At 40.3% G+C, this 16772-nt stretch overlaps 2 protein-coding genes and 1 long non-coding RNA gene across 4 annotated transcripts; 1 reads left to right on the top strand and 2 right to left on the bottom strand.

Annotated features, from left to right (window-relative positions):
• Positions 1 to 2632: 2632 nt before the first annotated feature.
• LOC115737854 (tropinone reductase-like 1) lies at positions 2633 to 3872 on the bottom strand. The gene has a single exon (XM_030670225.2). It carries the CDS (start codon positions 3679 to 3681, stop codon positions 2848 to 2850), a length of 834 nt encoding a protein of 277 aa, XP_030526085.1. The 5' UTR covers positions 3682 to 3872; the 3' UTR covers positions 2633 to 2847.
• Positions 3873 to 9937: 6065 nt separating this feature from the next.
• LOC115737790 (protein PLANT CADMIUM RESISTANCE 10) lies at positions 9938 to 15539 on the bottom strand. 2 transcript variants are annotated; one of them, XM_030670138.2, is made up of 4 exons: positions 15437 to 15539; positions 14005 to 14195; positions 12632 to 12858; positions 9938 to 10458 (listed from the first exon to the last, which is right to left on the bottom strand). In XM_030670138.2, the coding sequence occupies exons 2-4, from the start codon at positions 14174 to 14176 to the stop codon at positions 10288 to 10290; spliced, it is 570 nt and encodes a 189-aa protein (XP_030525998.2). In that variant the 5' UTR covers positions 14177 to 14195; positions 15437 to 15539; the 3' UTR covers positions 9938 to 10287. The 2 variants fall into 2 exon arrangements, with proteins under 2 accessions (XP_030525998.2, XP_030525999.2); XM_030670139.2 differs by having other exon boundaries at positions 14005 to 14206; positions 15437 to 15537.
• On the top strand, positions 11340 to 11610 carry LOC125316038. The gene is made up of 2 exons (XR_007199347.1): positions 11340 to 11435; positions 11468 to 11610. It is a non-coding gene; the product is annotated as an uncharacterized LOC125316038 (long non-coding RNA).
• Positions 15540 to 16772: the final 1233 nt, after the last annotated feature.

Genomic DNA, 16772 nt, shown 5'->3' with positions numbered 1-16772 from the left:
ACAAGACTAGCAAGTGGTTTCGTCGCCCTACCTGGTGTAGGGGTGTCAATGGTTCGGTTTGATTTGAACCGAGCTGAACCGTTAGAGTGTACGGTTGAACTGAACTGAATTGAATCTACCGAACCAAAAATCCGGTTTAGTTCATTTTGGTTCGGTTCAGTTTCCTTTTTTTTTTCCTTCTCTCTTTATTTCACTATTTACATTCTCTCCCCTTCGTCCGTGGCTTCTGACCTCAGAACGCACAAAGACGCGATCAAAACTTTCCTTTCTACTTCCTTCGCTAATTAATCTCGCTTCATGGACTGCTCGTCATCAGCAACAGAGTCCCTAAAATTTGATCTTGATCGTCACCGGAGCAATAATCATTTACTCTCTTGTACTCAATTGCTGTTTTGTCTCAGCGTAACCAAAGTTGATTTGGTAATACAATACCACCATGGCGATCCTCAAAGAGGAAAGCTCAAAACTCTCTAGCAACTCAGCAAATAAGAGACGGTGGCATGGCAACAACTTTTGCAGCCAAGCAACCGCGAGCTCCCAACACAGCTGATTATTAAGAGGATGCCAGAAATCGTCGGCATCCTGATCATGGATCACGACTGTGGCAGCTCTACAAACAGGAAACCTAAATCCACGCCTGTTCCTCCCCACGGGATCCGACCCGGTCGAGATAGAACCCAGCCCAAAGACGTTCAGATTCCGGGATCTGGAGCTCTGGGAGCAGGGTCTCCGAGGCAGAGCGAGGAAGGAGGCAGTGGCCGAGGCCATGGAGGAAGAGAGGTGAGAGAGAGAGATTGTCTAAAAAAGAAGAATGGTTATTTTTGTTGTTTGGTTCGATTAACCGAACCGAAATAAATCGAACCCGAGAAAAAGCATGGTTATTTTTCATTTTCCGAACCGAACAACCAAAACGCATGAATTTTTCAATTCGGTTCGGTTGTATTTCGGTTCAATTTTTTGGTTTAGTTCTGACAGCCCTACTCCTAACCCAGTGTCAAGGTTTCCACATGACTATTTACGTCCCCGTATTTTGAGTGGATATCATAAAAATTACCACATCAAAATGTACAGGCTATTTTTTTTTCGAAGTAGTAAAAGTGATTTTCTTTGAATGTAATGAATTTGAAAGATCTGATCAATGTATTTTTTTTTTTACTGAACACAGCATGAAACTAGCGTAATCTGGACTTGAGATGTATCGCATCTCGAGGTATATTGCATATTCACAATGAGTAAATATACATAGTTTGCGTAAAAATTGTCAAAATTTTTTCAAATTTATTGCAATTTTGCCGATTCAATTCTAAATCTTTTAATTTTACCAATTGAGCTATAAAATCTTTTTACGCTTTATCAATTGAATTCATTCGGCCAATTTTGACCGAAAGTTACTAATGTGGTGTTGGTCGCCTTATGTGGTACCGTTGGTGCCGACATGGATAATTTCTCTCTATTTTTTTTTTTTTCATTTTTCCCTTTTTCTTCTTCCTTTTGCTAGTGCTTGGCCACTGGCCATGCCCAGGTGGGCTGGCCTTTCCCGGGTGAGGGTTGCCATTGCCTCCCACGGGCGAGGGCAAGCCCCCGCCCGGCCGATGGCCAACCATTGCCTATGTGGTGGTCGGCCACCGACAAAAGGAAGAAGAAAGAAAAGAAAAAAAAAAAAAAAATATAACAAAATTAAGATATTATTAAAAATTATTCACGTCGGTGTCGGCCACGCCATGTAAGAGAGCCGACGTTCACGTTAGCAATTTTCGACTAAAATTAACCGGATGGATTCAATTGGCAAAATGTAAAAATGTTTAGTACTCAAATGGTAAAATTGAAATGTTTTGAATTGAATTGGCAAAAATGCAATAAAAAATTTATAATTTTCTGATAATTGTCGCCACCGTTTGTGGTTCCGGAATAAAATGGAGATATTTTCCTACTTAGACCTGTGAAGCTAAAATAACGCCCTCAAAAGAAAAGAGAGAAAGGACATAATGGGAACGTACATTGGCGAAAATTAAGGTTTTTTTTTTTCTTTACTATGTAAGAAAGTACAAAGAAAATGAGGAAACTAACTGAAAACAAACAAATCACTAGGAAGAGAATACAAGGAGAGAAAGGTAGAGTTAGAAGTCAACTTTCCTATGATGGGGCCTTTTGCTCGACCAGATGTTATTTAGGCTGTGGAGCATTTGGGAGATACGAGAATGTTTAACACGTGCTGGCCTAACTCTACTCTCCCATTGCGTAAATGAGTGACAATAACACGCATAATCTCTCTTCGTTTAATAGCTTAAATTTTAAGGTTGTCCATTTCGATTATTTGTGGAGTTTTATTCGTTTCAAGAAATACTCATCTAGCATATAATTTGATTTTAAGAACGGGCAAGAGAGAGAGAGAGTAGAATGTACATGATCCGATTGCAAAATTGCAAAGGGAACTCGATGGGTTGCACTTTGGTTAAACAGAGAATGATCTCGGATTGCGGATTATGACTTGCATTTAATAGAGAGTTAGTCGAAGACGAATTAGGTTATGTTCGGTATGATAGAATGAAATGAAATGAGCGATGATTTCAAACACTATATTAAGTTAAAAAGGAGAAAATCAAGGGAACAGAATGGAGTTGGAATTCTTTTATTTTGTGGTGTAGGTATCAAATAGGGTTAGGATTTCAATCTAGGAAGTTTAACATACTTAGGACTTACAAGAACACGAGGACAAAAAGCACGAGTCCGACCAAAACTAAAGCAGAACAAATCCAAGGGCGCACAATGACACGACCCCACCTTATTTAGCCCACAAACAACGGCCACGATCTCGTCCCAGCGACCGGGCATTCGCAAGTCACAGGTTCAAATCTTCCCATTGGAACGGCTCGCGGCAAGAGCCATCATCATAGACGGGTTGACCACGCTGTAGCCACCATCCACCACCATGTTGAGCCCGCTCACGTAGTCCGCCTCGTCGCTGGCGAGGTACAGCGCCGCCCTCGCCACGCTCTCCGGCTTCAGTACCCGGCCCTTCAGGTTGCCCAACACCTTCATTCCATCGTCCAGCTTCTCCAGCTCGGCCTCGCTCATCTTCCCCAGCCCCGACATCCCGGTCCTCGAGACCGCGTATGGCGACACGCAGTTCACCCTTATCCCGTGCTCCCCGAGCTCCGCCGCCAGCCCCCGAGCCAGCCCCACCACCGCGTGCTTCGACGCGGTGTACGTGTGCGTGGCCACCCCCGCGATCGCCGTGCAGTTGCTCCCCGTGAACAGGATGCAGCCCTGGCGCCGTGGCACCATGGCCCGCGCTGCGTGCTTCGCCCCGTGGAAGGCCCCGTAGAGGTTGACGCGGAGGACGCGGTCGAGGTCAGCCAGGGACGTGTCGAGGATGCCCCCGAAGGGACGGTCGAGGACCCCCGCGTTGTTGTACATGATGTCGAGCCGGCCGTGCTCGGCCACGGTGGCGTCCACAAGGTCGCGCACGTCGTCCTCGACGGAGACGTCGCAGTGGGCGTAGGAGGCCCGCCGGCCCAGCTTCACGGCCAGGGCCCGGCCCGGCTCGTCCTGGATGTCGGCGATCACGACCCACGCGCCGTGCTCGTGGAAGAGGCTCGCCGTGCTCGCGCCGATCCCGCTCGCGCCGCCGGTGATGATGGCGACCTTGCCTTCTAACCTTCTAGACGAATTTTCCGCCATAGCCAAAAAGCTTAATCCCTTCCGAAATATACTTGCAGGGAAAGAGGATTAGAAGTAGAAAGATGGAGAGGGTTAAAGCCATTTGATTTTTAGGGCGCGCTATATATAATGGGGTTTGGCACATATCCAATATTGCGGTGCGTGTATAAATGGGGAGTATACAATGGATATTTGCCTGACTCGACTAATGGCCTCCGACCAAAAAAATAAAAATAAAAAAACAACTAATGGCCTCTTTGGTTCGTTTTCGGGGAAATGTCTTTCGAAAAATGCAGAGATCTTTGAGCTAACGGTATTTTTTGAAATACAAATAATGTTTGGTAAAGTGTATTTTAGAAATATATTAGGATGCAACTTTGATCTAACTGGCATTTGGTAAAAACTGCACTTTGTAAAGTATTTTTGTTAATATTTAAAAAAAAAATCTCAAACTATTTGCCGGCTGAATTCATCCGCCGACGAGCCAAATCGGTTGTTGGCTAGCCTCACTTGAGGTGGTGCGACCTTAGGGAACCGTTGGTTGGATTGCCCGACGCCAACGTGACCCAAGGCGACGATGCTCGGGGTTGCGCGACCCAAGCGCCGTATGAGGTTGTGCCACCTTATGCAAGGCTGGCCGGCGGCCGATTCGGCTCGCTGGTGGATGAGGCTTTCGCCAGCATATTAAGGTTTTTAAGGTCGTTTCTTAAAATATGAAAGTTAAGCAAAGCCAAAGTTGGAAAAATAAAGTCTATTTGCATTATGAGAATGCTACTTTTCAAAGTACCTCCAGATTTGCCTTGGGCTAAAGACCTTTGGAAATGTAATTGCATTCTCCCAAAGTTCTCCAAAAAAATAAACCAAACACCATTTGTTTCTGGTCAAGGGACTTTAGAGCCTCAAAGCCCATTCCTTGTCCTAAACCAAGCAGGGCCTAAAGAAAAAGCTCTTCCAATAAAAAAAAAAATATTTGCGTGATCAAACTAAATTTCATCATTTTGACAAATAAAAAAAAAATTTTTATCATCACTAGTATAAAACGGGGCCACGCCTATGTTTTGTACAGAAAGGGACGAAAGGACTTGGATTCTGTCGATTTATCCCATACTAAATACTGTCGCACTTAAGGGAAGATTCGTGTTAAAATGTCGAAACTCTCTTTCTCAACCAAGCACGAAATGCAGTAGGGTACGACATTTTTCAGAACGGCGGATCGATTATAAGGCGGACAAATATTAGTTCAGGTCGGTCGTAAGCGAAACTACACATGTTGTCCAGAAGCGTGTTGCTGGGAATGTTGACATGAGTTTTGTCGTATGTAAATGTGTTTTCCGTGCGTACCCTGTACATGGGTCGCCGTATATTTTTGTGAACGGGTTAATGCATCGTGCCGTGTTGACACCCGACCCGGATGTGTGCCGTGCTGTATCATGTGACCCGTTTTGTTAGGCGCATTGAGGTAGTTCGACGGGTTTATCAGACATATCACGTATGGTTTAGACACATCTGTGTGATATTCCTTATTCCATACGACATGGCACAGCACGACATGAATTTTCAGCCCTTTCCCCCCCGGCGGCAACTTGATTTGCAACCCCCATTGAGTTTCAAACCACGTGGTTTCATTTCGCCTTATTCATTTTTAAGTGGATTAAAGTCGTGAGTTGAAAGAGTCTCGAATTGAAGATCCATCTCCATATCCAAATGTTATTTGCAACCCTCATTGGGTTTCAGACCACGTGTTTCATTTCAAGTCATTCATTTTTAGGTGGACTAAAGTCGTGCATTGAAAAGGTCTCGAATTGAAGATCCATATCCATATCCGAACTTGATTTGCAGCCTCCATTAGGTTTCAGATAACGTGATTTCATTTCAAGCTATTCACCTTTTAAGTGGAGTAAAGTCGTGCATTGAAAGATCCTCGAATTGAAGATCCATCTCCACACCCGGGCAGTTGGATTCGTATGCAATCCTATCTATTTTTTAGCCGGCGCAATGGACATACTTCAGTAAATCGCTTGTACTTTTGTTAGGTCTGATGACATTATAAATGGCAACTTGTGGCTGACCTCCAGTGGAGATGGGCTACATTTCCAGCTTCTATATTTGACTCGAATGAAATTGACTTTGGTTGCTCAAGTCAACTCGTGAACGATGACGACCTACCAACATGGCAGACAAAACTGAACGCGGCGTCATGCTTGATCATTCCCTAATTCGCTAAGATTAATCGGTTCGAATTGCTTTTTCAACTAGCAGCTTAGAGGTTCTCAAGAGATCCCACGAACCGGTCAAAGTCATTCGACACGCCGGTGGCTCTTGATTCAAAGCAGTTAAGCACGCAATTGGTGAGATATGAACGAACGACCTTCAGACCTGATTTGGAAATCCCTTGATATTCATGGCCAATCAATGGGATCGAGAGGATAAGATTGTGACAGGCTTACAAAAGTGACTGCTTGCTTTCTTCAGGTAGCCATTCTATGACATAAACATATGGTGTGTGTTTGCATTGCCGGAACAAGAAATATTTTTGTAAACAATTCTGTAACTCTTTTCTTTTCCTTTTTTTTTGGTCCAAAAGTAACTCTTTTCTACGTAGGCCATTTTTTCATTATTTAATGAACATCTGTTCTCTTTTAACAGGTAAAATAAGTTTATTTCTCGTACATTTTTGTCCTTCTTTACCATGTTATAATACTATGTTATGACACCCGTGAAGTGTTGGCGACATTGAACCCTTTAACGGGCCAAAGGCCTCGTTGCTAAAGGTGAGGTTTTATTTGTTTTATCTATAAAGAAGTAAAAGGACAAAATAGTAATGACGATGCAATAAGATTTCTTCTAATTCTTTTTGAATGGGTTTTGCTCGGAAAATGTGGTAATTTAATTACCTAAATACATCTAGATTTTGTCAAAATTTGTCTCGGTGGCGTCTCCTTTCCTTGGTAGCATGAGAAAAAACATCATTCATGTGGCTTTGAGTCCGATGAGGCAATTGTTGTTTTAGATAACCGTTCCAATAATAAAGATACAGACAACAAAAAGTCAAATCCAATTCCGATGGGTCACCGAGGGTTTGTTTGGTAATGCTCCTATTTCTCTTATTCCCATTCTTTTGTTTTTGGAAATCGAAAAAGAACATAAATCTATTTGGTAACGTCGGTTATTTTTTTTGTTCTCAAAAACATATTAGTGTCTAGGGAACTGGTTTGACACAAAAATAAGAAGCAAAAAAAAATATTACTTCTCTATTTCCAGAAATAGAACAAGAAAGAATCAGGAATGTTTTGAAATTATTCCGGAGAACATAATTGTTATCAAAGAGGCCCCAAATGAGTAATTTTTTAATTAATGTTTATTTCAACTTCTTGTAAGTTCATTCCAAATTCGGTTTATGTTATTCCTATTGCCCCGTTCTTCTATACCAAAATGAGCCTAAAAGTAATGCACTTCATTCGACAATCTCATCCTATCTCAAGAGTACCGTTAATTTTGCACAACAAAATAATTTTTTTGGATACGCTAAACAACTGCCATATATAGCAGCATTTGTTCGATAGCCGGTATGCTCGACTTTACAATACGTAGCACCAAGCATGTGCCATGCAATATTTCCACAAAAGTATGTCCTAGAAATCAAGAGTAGCCTAATCATATCTAAAAACACAAATGTTCCACTTAAAAGTGGTTGAACATATATGCGGTGCGATTTGAGGAAGAGTGGCTAATGGTAGCTAGGGTTTCGAGAATGCATACATTATGGAAAGATGATAGAATTGTTCTTCTTTGTTTATTTTTACTTTTGGGCAAGGGGGAAAGATGAAAAGAGAGAAAGGAAAATTAGAAAGAAAATAGAAGAAACGCACTCGGGAGGGGGTCAACTGTTTAACCGGGTGAAAGTGAAAATGAATCGATTGTGGAGTTTCCGCCTTACACTCGAAAGCCCTCATCAAGGTCGGATTGGCTAAGGAAAAACCCGCCATATCTCCACCACCAAGTTTAGCCCATTCGCCTTGTTTGACAAATACTGAGATGCGAGCGCGGAGATCAAATTACCTGAAGGTTTATGAAAGATTCCGCAAGCCTCGTAAACTTGTTAAGTATAGGCCATTTTAATCGTTACATCAGACGGAAGAACTAATCCTGAAAAACTAGCGTGCCAGGAGAGGGAACCTAACTCACTATAAACTCCAGAATATTTCATCAGTTGCCCGACGTGAGACTTTGCCCACATCACTTTCAATCATATAGCATGCGACGATCAAAGCGGTTTGGACGTAATTGGTGAGATCTGAGCGAATGGTTCTGATTTTCAAGGTGGAAATCTTTCTGATGCCCAACCAACCGCCCCAACCTAGTGGGGTTTTGATTTACTTTTCTATTCAGTTATTTTGCTACGTCTACGGTTGGTCTTTTCAGCAGGTCATGTTGAACCACTAGTTTCATGGGCTTGGTGTTTAGTGGAGAAGACTGCATAGGAGAAATCCCATTAACAAGTAATGCGAGACAACTACCCCCTCCTTTCAATATGAAATGTGGATGAGTAATTGCACGGATTAAAAGAGAACAGAATTTAGATCACATGTAAAATGACAAAATAAAGCTTTACCATCGCCTTATGAGAAGTTTAGAGGAAGACAAACAAACGATCCGTGGATCATCATGTAGTAGTAAAGGGGCAAGTAGAGAAGAATCCGATTCCGCCACCATATTAATAGGCATCAGTTTTGATGTTCAAGCCGTCGTATGAAAGAGGGAATCATCATTTTGTCAAAATATGAGACGATGGAAAGTAACAGAGAATTGGGAATCGGAAACCGCATATTACTTTCTCATAAAAGGACCTTTTGTGTACAATCCTATTCATAACACAAGAGGTCTAACTAATCACAGAAAGCAATTATTGGGAGCATCTCCTAAGATCTTTCGAAGATTTGATGTTTGATTAGTAATAGTTTGGTATTTGTAGGTGATCCACATCCAACGAGTTCTTTTCGTAATTTGACTTTTGGCACTAGTCCAAAATTTCGACTCTATGAACCACAAAATAAATTTTATAAGGAGAGAAGGAAAGTTGTAAATTCTATCCACGGCTCTCATGTCGATATAATTCTTTCATAAAATTTGTCTACCATGTAAGAGGATTGCACGATACAATATTTTAAATTTTGGTGTGAGTTTACAAGGATTTAACAACTTATATGTGACATGTACTTTTGTCATTGTGCAAACCACAATTTATATGGAAAAAGTATCAAAAAAATTCTAAATTAGTCTCTTACCAATTTAGTTCTAAACATTTCAATTGATCAATTTAATCCTAAATCTTTTTTGGCCGAAAATTTTGCTAACGTAAACGCCCTCCATCCTATGTGGCACGGCTAGTGATGTGGGCATTTTTGAATATTTATTTTTCAATTTATTGTCCTTTTATTTCTTTTTCTATTTTCTTCACTTTTTTGTTTGACAGTGGTCGGCGAGGGTCGCCAAATCGGGCCAAAGGCCGGGGGTCGGCCTCGTCGGGCCATGCTTGGGCAAGGGTAAGCGCTCGGCAAGCCCCCCCCTCGGCTAGGCGAGGCTCGCCGAACCTTGCCCTCGCCAAGGCGACGCTCCGCGAGGCCGCCTTGGCCCGGGCAAGGGTTGCCCTCACCAGCGGTTGCCCTCGTCGTGCTCGCCTAGGAGAGGCCAACCCTCACCCTTTAGCCGGTCGCCAGCAAACAAAAAAGGGAAAGGAAAAAATAAGTAAAAAATAAAAATATTAGAAAATGTCAACGTTAGCACGCCATGTCACATATGATAGAGAAAGTCCATGTTAGCAATTTATGACTAAAATTAGTTGGATAGATTGAATTGATATCAATGTGAAAAAATTTAATTTTTTTTGGTCGAAAAAAGGTTTAACATTTCCAAAAAAAAAAAAATCTGGCTCTTCTAGCCCTATTTACCATCCAAACCTTCATAATTTCAAGGAGCAACTCAAAAAAGGAAAGAAAAAAAAAAGGAGCAATTCACAAACGAGTGAAAATCCCATATGTATTTGTGCGCGCAACACACGAATGTCGGGACCACACAATAAGATGTTATATAAAAAATTTTCCAAGTTACAATCAACTACTATGCCTCATACAGCTGAATTTCAAGAAAAAAACACTAACAAGATACTACATTTTTTGCCAGACCAATGACATCTTTGATCCAAACGTAATTGCAAGATTGTTTTCAAGGTTGAGATGCAAGCCCAATCACTCTACAATTATAGCTTACGCTTGCTTCGCAGATCAACGATACTTTGATTTGAAGCTCCCAGTAAAACCAAACAACACCATGACACAAGTCAAACCAAATCATCATGTACAAATGATCGAATAGAATTCAAGAGCACTGATGGTTCTGTTTCTTTCTCTCCTGGCAAAGGACTCAAGACAACTCCACAATAATGCCCCAAGAAAGCGAAGCCTTCAAAGAAAATAAGGATCCATGAAGGGTGGCTTGTTCATCATGTTAGTTCTAACCTAAGGATACAATCACAAGAGCCACCATACAGATGTATCAAGAGAGACCCCAAAAGTGAAGTCAATTCAGGAGGAAGTGGCATGCTGCAGGACTGGTTTTAAGAGATAGCCCCTACTGTTTTGGAGGAGAGTCCATCGTCTGCACTGGCGGAGCTGTGACCACTGCTAATGTAAGATCAGGAGGGTTTGCATCACCAGATCGCTCACGGATTTCCCTATATTCTTGACAAATTGCACAGAGATGGCAGAAAAAATGAGTGACAAAGTCCCCACAAGGTGCTTCCTGCATGAGATGAACGATTGATCAAACGGGCCATTTGATAGCTAAAAGCACAAAACTACTTATTTGTTGAAAGGAACCTTGAAACTGTTCTAGAAGTTTCAGGGTCAATCTAGACAGGCTTTTACTCTTTATTTTTTGTCTAATCAAAATCTTGCGGTTCACGTGGATTGACCTTTTTAGTTTTTAAATCCAAAACACTTACAATTTTCGCAAAATGTAATGTTAACACTTAGATCCATATATGTAACTTTTTTGAATAATTTTTGAAATTTGAACAATATTTTCAATGTTAATAGGAAAGCAAGAAAATTATGAAAAGGGATTCAAGTTCCGACTTTTGTAACTCCTGGCTCAAACCACGAGTTATGGATACAGGAACGGAAGGGCTTGCTTTAACTGAAGGAGATTTATAAAGGACTAAGTCGAACAAGCTCAATTAACCACAAACAGCTTAAACGAGACCTAGTACATAGAACAATATGATCCGAAAAAAGATGGAACGAAAATACAATACAAGTGGGACGGAAATGACAGGGTTCGTAGGTAATGAGACAAGGATTGGACAGAAACTATGTTGAGTTCGGCTAGTTTGCTAAGAGACATTTAGAGAAAGAGACTACAGCAAATGCTGATAGATGCTCCTATTCCATGCATCTTTCCATCTAGTCCCTGCCAGTGAGTTCCAAATAGCAGGGATAAAAGTTTGTCGAGTTGGGACCATGTAATGAAGATAGGGACTAATTTAGAGGAACACAAACAGTTGCATCGACATAACCTTTTCGTAAAATGCGAAGGTAGTGCAGCCCCGACTGAGTAAAAGTTTTCAAGTGCTTTATAAAGCTCTTGGTGATATGATTCCAATAGCCAATTTTTCATCCATGAAGGTTCAAAACTTCTATTCTATGAAGGGAGATCTAGTCGCAGAAACAGAGATCAAGAACGAAAATGTAAAAAAGCATGAAAAGAAGGGATGTCATGTCAGTTGCTGATCAGCCTGTGCTATGAATAGTAGCTAGCTCATTCGGGGTTTTCAGATAGCCTAGACAGGTAGGATTAAAAACATTATAAGTTATGAGATTGCTTGTGTACAGTACAGTGATCGAGTCTATGAAGGGAGACTAGTTGCAAAAACAGAGACCGAGAACGAAAATGGGAAAAAAAAAGGCATGAAAAGAAGGGAAGTCATGTTGGCTGCTGATCAGCCTGCGCTATCTACATTGGCTAGCTCATTCCAGGTTTTCAGATAGCCTAGATAGGTAGGATTGCAAACATTATTAATTTATGAGATTGCTTGTGTACAGTGATTCATAATAGCCTAAAGGATGGGAACCTGGTCAAAACAATCAAATTAATGAAAATTCATCAGCTGCTTCAAAAAAACGTTTTCATCAACTAGCAGACAATGATAGTTACATATACATAAGTAAGTAAACCTTTTACACTAGGAATTTCCACACATGCAAACAACATGAATAAAACCAAGTGGTATAATATTAGTGCATGTAAAGTGCAATTCCTTTAGGATACTAACCATACTCCAGATTAATGTTTGTTTTTATGGCAAGTGTTTCTAAAGATCAGGGACTACCAATTCTAAAACCTACAACTAACCATTATCACATTCTAGTGCAGGGATGGATGAGATTTAATCTAGTATCTAGCTGCCTAAAGATTTTGCTCCAATAAAGAAATTTTCAAATGAGAAAAATACAATCTCTAGAATCTTATATTCAAGCTACAGAATCTGTACAGCATATGGCAACAGTATACACGCCTCTCAATTCAAATAAATGACGAGGCCCCGTACTCTAGAATTTATCCCTTTCAACTGGCTATTATGTGCAATTTGGCCAGAGGCATGCACATGTAGCCAAGGCATATCCACCAGTACTTAAGAGCTTCCTCAAAGGTACATTTATTTGTATAGCACAAGCATACAGTGCCTTTGTCCCACTGGATGGGATAGCCATGTGCATGTATAACCATAAGCATCAACTAGTTAGGAATACATGTATTCTTCATATCATCAACCGTACAGATACAGTAATAACAGATCAGCTAAGTTAATAGGAGCCATATATAAGAATCAGGAGAGAGATCAATCAAAACAGGAGGATGCTAGCAGGAAACAGTAGCTGTTATTATTATTCTTGACAAAATAATTAAATCATACCTCCAAATTGTACTTTGATCTTAGGGCCCTTCGATAGCCACAAGCATAACATGCGACGAAGCATCCAGGTAGCCCCAATAAGATGCCATCAGTCAACAAACAACATAAGGTGTTGACAAGAGCCCACAGCAAGAAATGGGTTGTGCATGAACCCATTAAAGTTCCAGAACCAAGAAACTCTGCGTTCTTTCCAAACAGATAGCAAGGACAGAAAAGACCAACACAACCTATACAACAATACCAAGCGATTATATTTATTGCCAAGCTAATGAAAGGAGAGCCAGACAGGAATACAGTAATTTCTATGAACAACGCACTTAGTTTTAGGGGCAAACTATCGAAAACTAGAAAAGTATTACTAGTACAATTTTAATCAAAATTATTCCACCAATATCAAACAATTTGTAGTTTAATTGGACCTTTCATATAAAGAGAACTATAACTCTCAGAGGCTTAATACAAGATATCCAGGCCACTGACTGGAATCGAATGTATTAACTTGCAAGGACTTCAAATTTCTGATACAGCATACGGTTTCTGAGATTACTTGAATCTATGTTTACGAACTTACATACATGTTTTTCATAGGAGCGATAAGAATGGCAAAGACATTACACACCGACCTTTTACCATGTTAACCAGAGTACAAACCCAAGATTTTGGATAATCAAATTCTACAGACACTAACTAAAATCGAATGCAGGAATGCAAAATGAACTTCTTGTAGCACTAAATGACTGCAGAGGTAGAATAAAAAGCCGACAGATAATTTTGTTCCTGAACAAGAGAATAGAATGCTCCTTGCAACCATATAAGGTTTGCTTAAACAAAGGAGAAACTTTTAATCATATAACAATTATTGAACTGACAAGACAAGAGAAAAGTAATATCTATAAGAATTTGTCTCTCTGCGCACAAATACAATTTCACTAGTTTATGGATAGATAAAAGAGCATACATATCATCATGCTCAAGTGATCGCCATTTGGGTCTCCAAATATTATTCTGGTGATCACATTTTCAATTTAACTTACAACCAAACATGCCAGCACATCTTTCAAGCTCATTGAAGTAATACCAATGTGATTCTCCAATAGCTGGTAGTTTTGTTAGCAAAACTGAGGTGTTATGCAAAGATGACTGAAGACCTCTGACACCAACTAGTCAAAAAACTAGTCCTCTTAAAGCCATTTATACTAAATCCAGTTAGAAGCACACGAAGCATTTTATCTTTTCAATATATTTCAAAGTCTTGAGCAACCCAATATAATCATAATTCTGTAGAAAACACAATCGAATCTTCTTAACTCAAGATGCACCTTCATAACTTTTCCTCCAGATAAATCAAGGTCTCAGGACAGAAAGTAGCATACAGCTCTGCAGGTCATCAAAGCAAGCACAGATTCCAGAAGACCAGTGTGTTGGCCCAGCACTTATGGGCTGACGAATAGCTGGGTCACCACTGCTTGGAAGAGTCTCTATTTCTGGTTCAGACTGATCTAATGGAATATAAGAAGGCGGCACGTAACTGCTTTGGCTTTTCATTCTCTCGTCTGCTCGACACCTACAGGTAAACCAGTAAAAAGAATCAATTGACATGAGTACACACAAAACGTTCATGCAGCAACACGAAGCATGAGAACCAAGAGCTCAGTTGCTGTGCTACTACACCAATAAAGAAAAAATAACAAGATCAAATTGCTAAGCATGAATTTAGAAAACGGTGGTAGACAGAATCAGAATAAAATCGTAGAACGAAGCATCTGGAGGAAAGACTGACGATACATGTTTGATATAGCAAACTCGATCACTAGAAAAGAGGGCATCCTTTAGAAATCAGCCATACACTAGAGCTTAGCAATAAAAAACTTCACCTCCACAGGAAAAGTCACATTTCAGTGACTTCAAATAGACACAAAAGCAACTCGACAAGTTCAAACTCTATCACAAGCTTCCCTGACCACAAAACTTCATATGGAATTAGAGTAGAATCATTCTCCCAGAAAGGTTCTTGGGTTGCTGAGTTTACACTTAATAAAGCTACTAAAACACCTTTCCTCCATAAAGTACCAGGAGCATATATTATCATATATACTTATTCTGAAACAACCTAAGTTCCAGAAATAGGTTGATCTATCTGGCAATCCCTATATGCTCCTACATCGTACTTACAGGAGCATATACGGTCATATCAATACTTGATCTCTAACATCCAAATAAGTGCATGGTTTGCTGAGTTTACACTTAATAAGTTTCTAAAACACTTTTCATGCATCCAGTACAATACAGGTAAGCAAAAACTATTCAGCAAATGCACAATCTGCCCACATAAAGAAGAAAAGGGAAATTGTCCAGAAGCTCTATTTCTCGTCTTAGGACGCAACTGCCCCACTCATGTGTGCCTACTCACCGTTGTCTAGCTACACATCACCAAGTTTAAGGCCATCCATGGAGGAAGATCTCTTCAAGCAGCATGAAATCACCCCATTACAATTTCATGCAGGTTTTTATTTTTATTTTTTCTCTCTCAGGTCGAACGGAAATCTATCGTCAGCAGATCAAAGTCGCGGAAATCAACAACCGGAAAATGCATAAGAGAGAGCTCCCCAAGCGATCGTCAGCTGTAAATTTCTTTAGAGAATTCGTTTCAGCAGCAAATTCAGAACAACTTCGCGGAAGCACGATCGAAACCACAAACGCGAGAACTCGCACCAAATCCGAGGCGTAAGGGGACATCACTGACTTCAACAATGACAATGACAAGAACGAACGAAGAAATTAACAGAAGCGAGCAAAAACCCGTACCTCCTGCTGCTGAAATTTCTTTCTCCGTGGCGATCAGAGGAGGAACCAGAAGAAGAAGGCAAAAGGTGAAACTGGAAACTGAAAATGAAGATTGTAAAGGCAAAACCAGTAGATGGGCACGAGAGATCCGAGACCCGAAACAGCGGGTGCAACGTTCGGAATCCGGAAATATTTGGGCCTGGGCCTGGGCCTGAGTCCAAACTGAATAATACTTTCTTTTATTTGGGAAAAAAAAAGCCCAGTTGACCTGTTGATTTTCCATTTGAAGCCGTCGTAACAAAGTTCTTCTCATGTGATTAAAAATATTTACCAGAAGTGTTATGTTTCACAGTTTACAATGCTAACAGGAATAGGGACAGAAAAGATATAATATTTCAATAATCACTGAAGACATATGTTTCGCTCGAAGAAATTAGTCAATTAAAAATATTTTATGTCTAAATACTTCCACGGACGATGAAAATAATATTTGTTCATTCATTTTTGCAAGAAATACAAGCGAACATCTTTTAGAAAATTTGAATCATGCATTTTCTGCAAAAGAAATGGAGCCTTGATTTTTTATTTTTAGTTGGGTAAAGAAATGGAACCTTGATTTACAAATCACAATTCAATGATTTTTATCCACATGTGAGTGCTATGGACTCTTGACATTTCCACATAAAATAATATGTAAGAGTCTTATAATGGTAAAGGAACACTAGAAGTGCCAAAAATTACGTATGGCACACACTTTAGTGCCAAAAACTTTCATCGGCTCACTTAAGTGCCAAATTGAAGAAAAAACGATCACAATTAGAGTTGGTAAGCCCTCGCCTAGCGGCCGGTAGGGGTTAGCCGACGACCCTTGCAGGCCCTCAATCTTAAAAAAGATGAGTAAAAAGAATAAAAGAAAAAAAATGTCAAAAATAATATATGTATATATATATATATATATGTATAAAGATGTTCACGTGAGCATCGGATGTAACACGTAGTACGATCGGTGTCTATGTAAGCCATTTTCGGCCAAAATTAACTAAATGGATTGAATTGGCGCAAATGCACAAAGTTTGAGGCTAAATTGACACGATTAAAGAGTTTATGACTAAATTTGCATTAATGCAATATACTTAAGATTTTTTTTTCACTTTTTTCAGCTTTAGGGTTTGGTTTTGGAGTTGAAGGTTTGTGGTTTTGGTGTTTACCCAAGAAGCTTTCTCTCTCACTTCTTTCTCTCGTTGACTCCATAGTTGGGTCTACGAATAGGGGTGAGCATGGTAGAACTTGGAACCTGGAATCAAACCGGTTGGGAACCGATCCGATTTCAGATTTTAGGGTATGCATGGTAGGTTTC

This window comes from Rhodamnia argentea, chromosome 7 (genome assembly GCF_020921035.1).
Source record: "Rhodamnia argentea isolate NSW1041297 chromosome 7, ASM2092103v1, whole genome shotgun sequence".
Taxonomy (NCBI): domain Eukaryota; kingdom Viridiplantae; phylum Streptophyta; class Magnoliopsida; order Myrtales; family Myrtaceae; genus Rhodamnia; species Rhodamnia argentea.
Note: the sequence above shows the minus strand (reverse complement) of the source record. Positions and strands in the feature narration are given on the sequence as shown.

Bases quoted from the DNA above. Each gene is read 5' to 3' on its own strand.
- LOC115737790 (XM_030670138.2), bottom strand. From the start codon at position 14,176: ATGAAAAGCCAAAGCAGTTACGTGCCGCCTTCTTATATTCCATTAGAT. The intron at 12,859-14,004 runs GTATGCTACTTT...ATTGTTGTATAG, and splicing joins CTTTGATGACCTGCAGAGCT to GTTGTGTTGGTCTTTTCTGT. The intron at 10,459-12,631 runs GTATGATTTAAT...CATCTCATGCAG, and splicing joins GATCAAAGTACAATTTGGAG to GAAGCACCTTGTGGGGACTT.
- LOC115737854 (XM_030670225.2), bottom strand. From the start codon at position 3,681: ATGGCGGAAAATTCGTCTAGAAGGTTAGAAGGCAAGGTCGCCATCATC.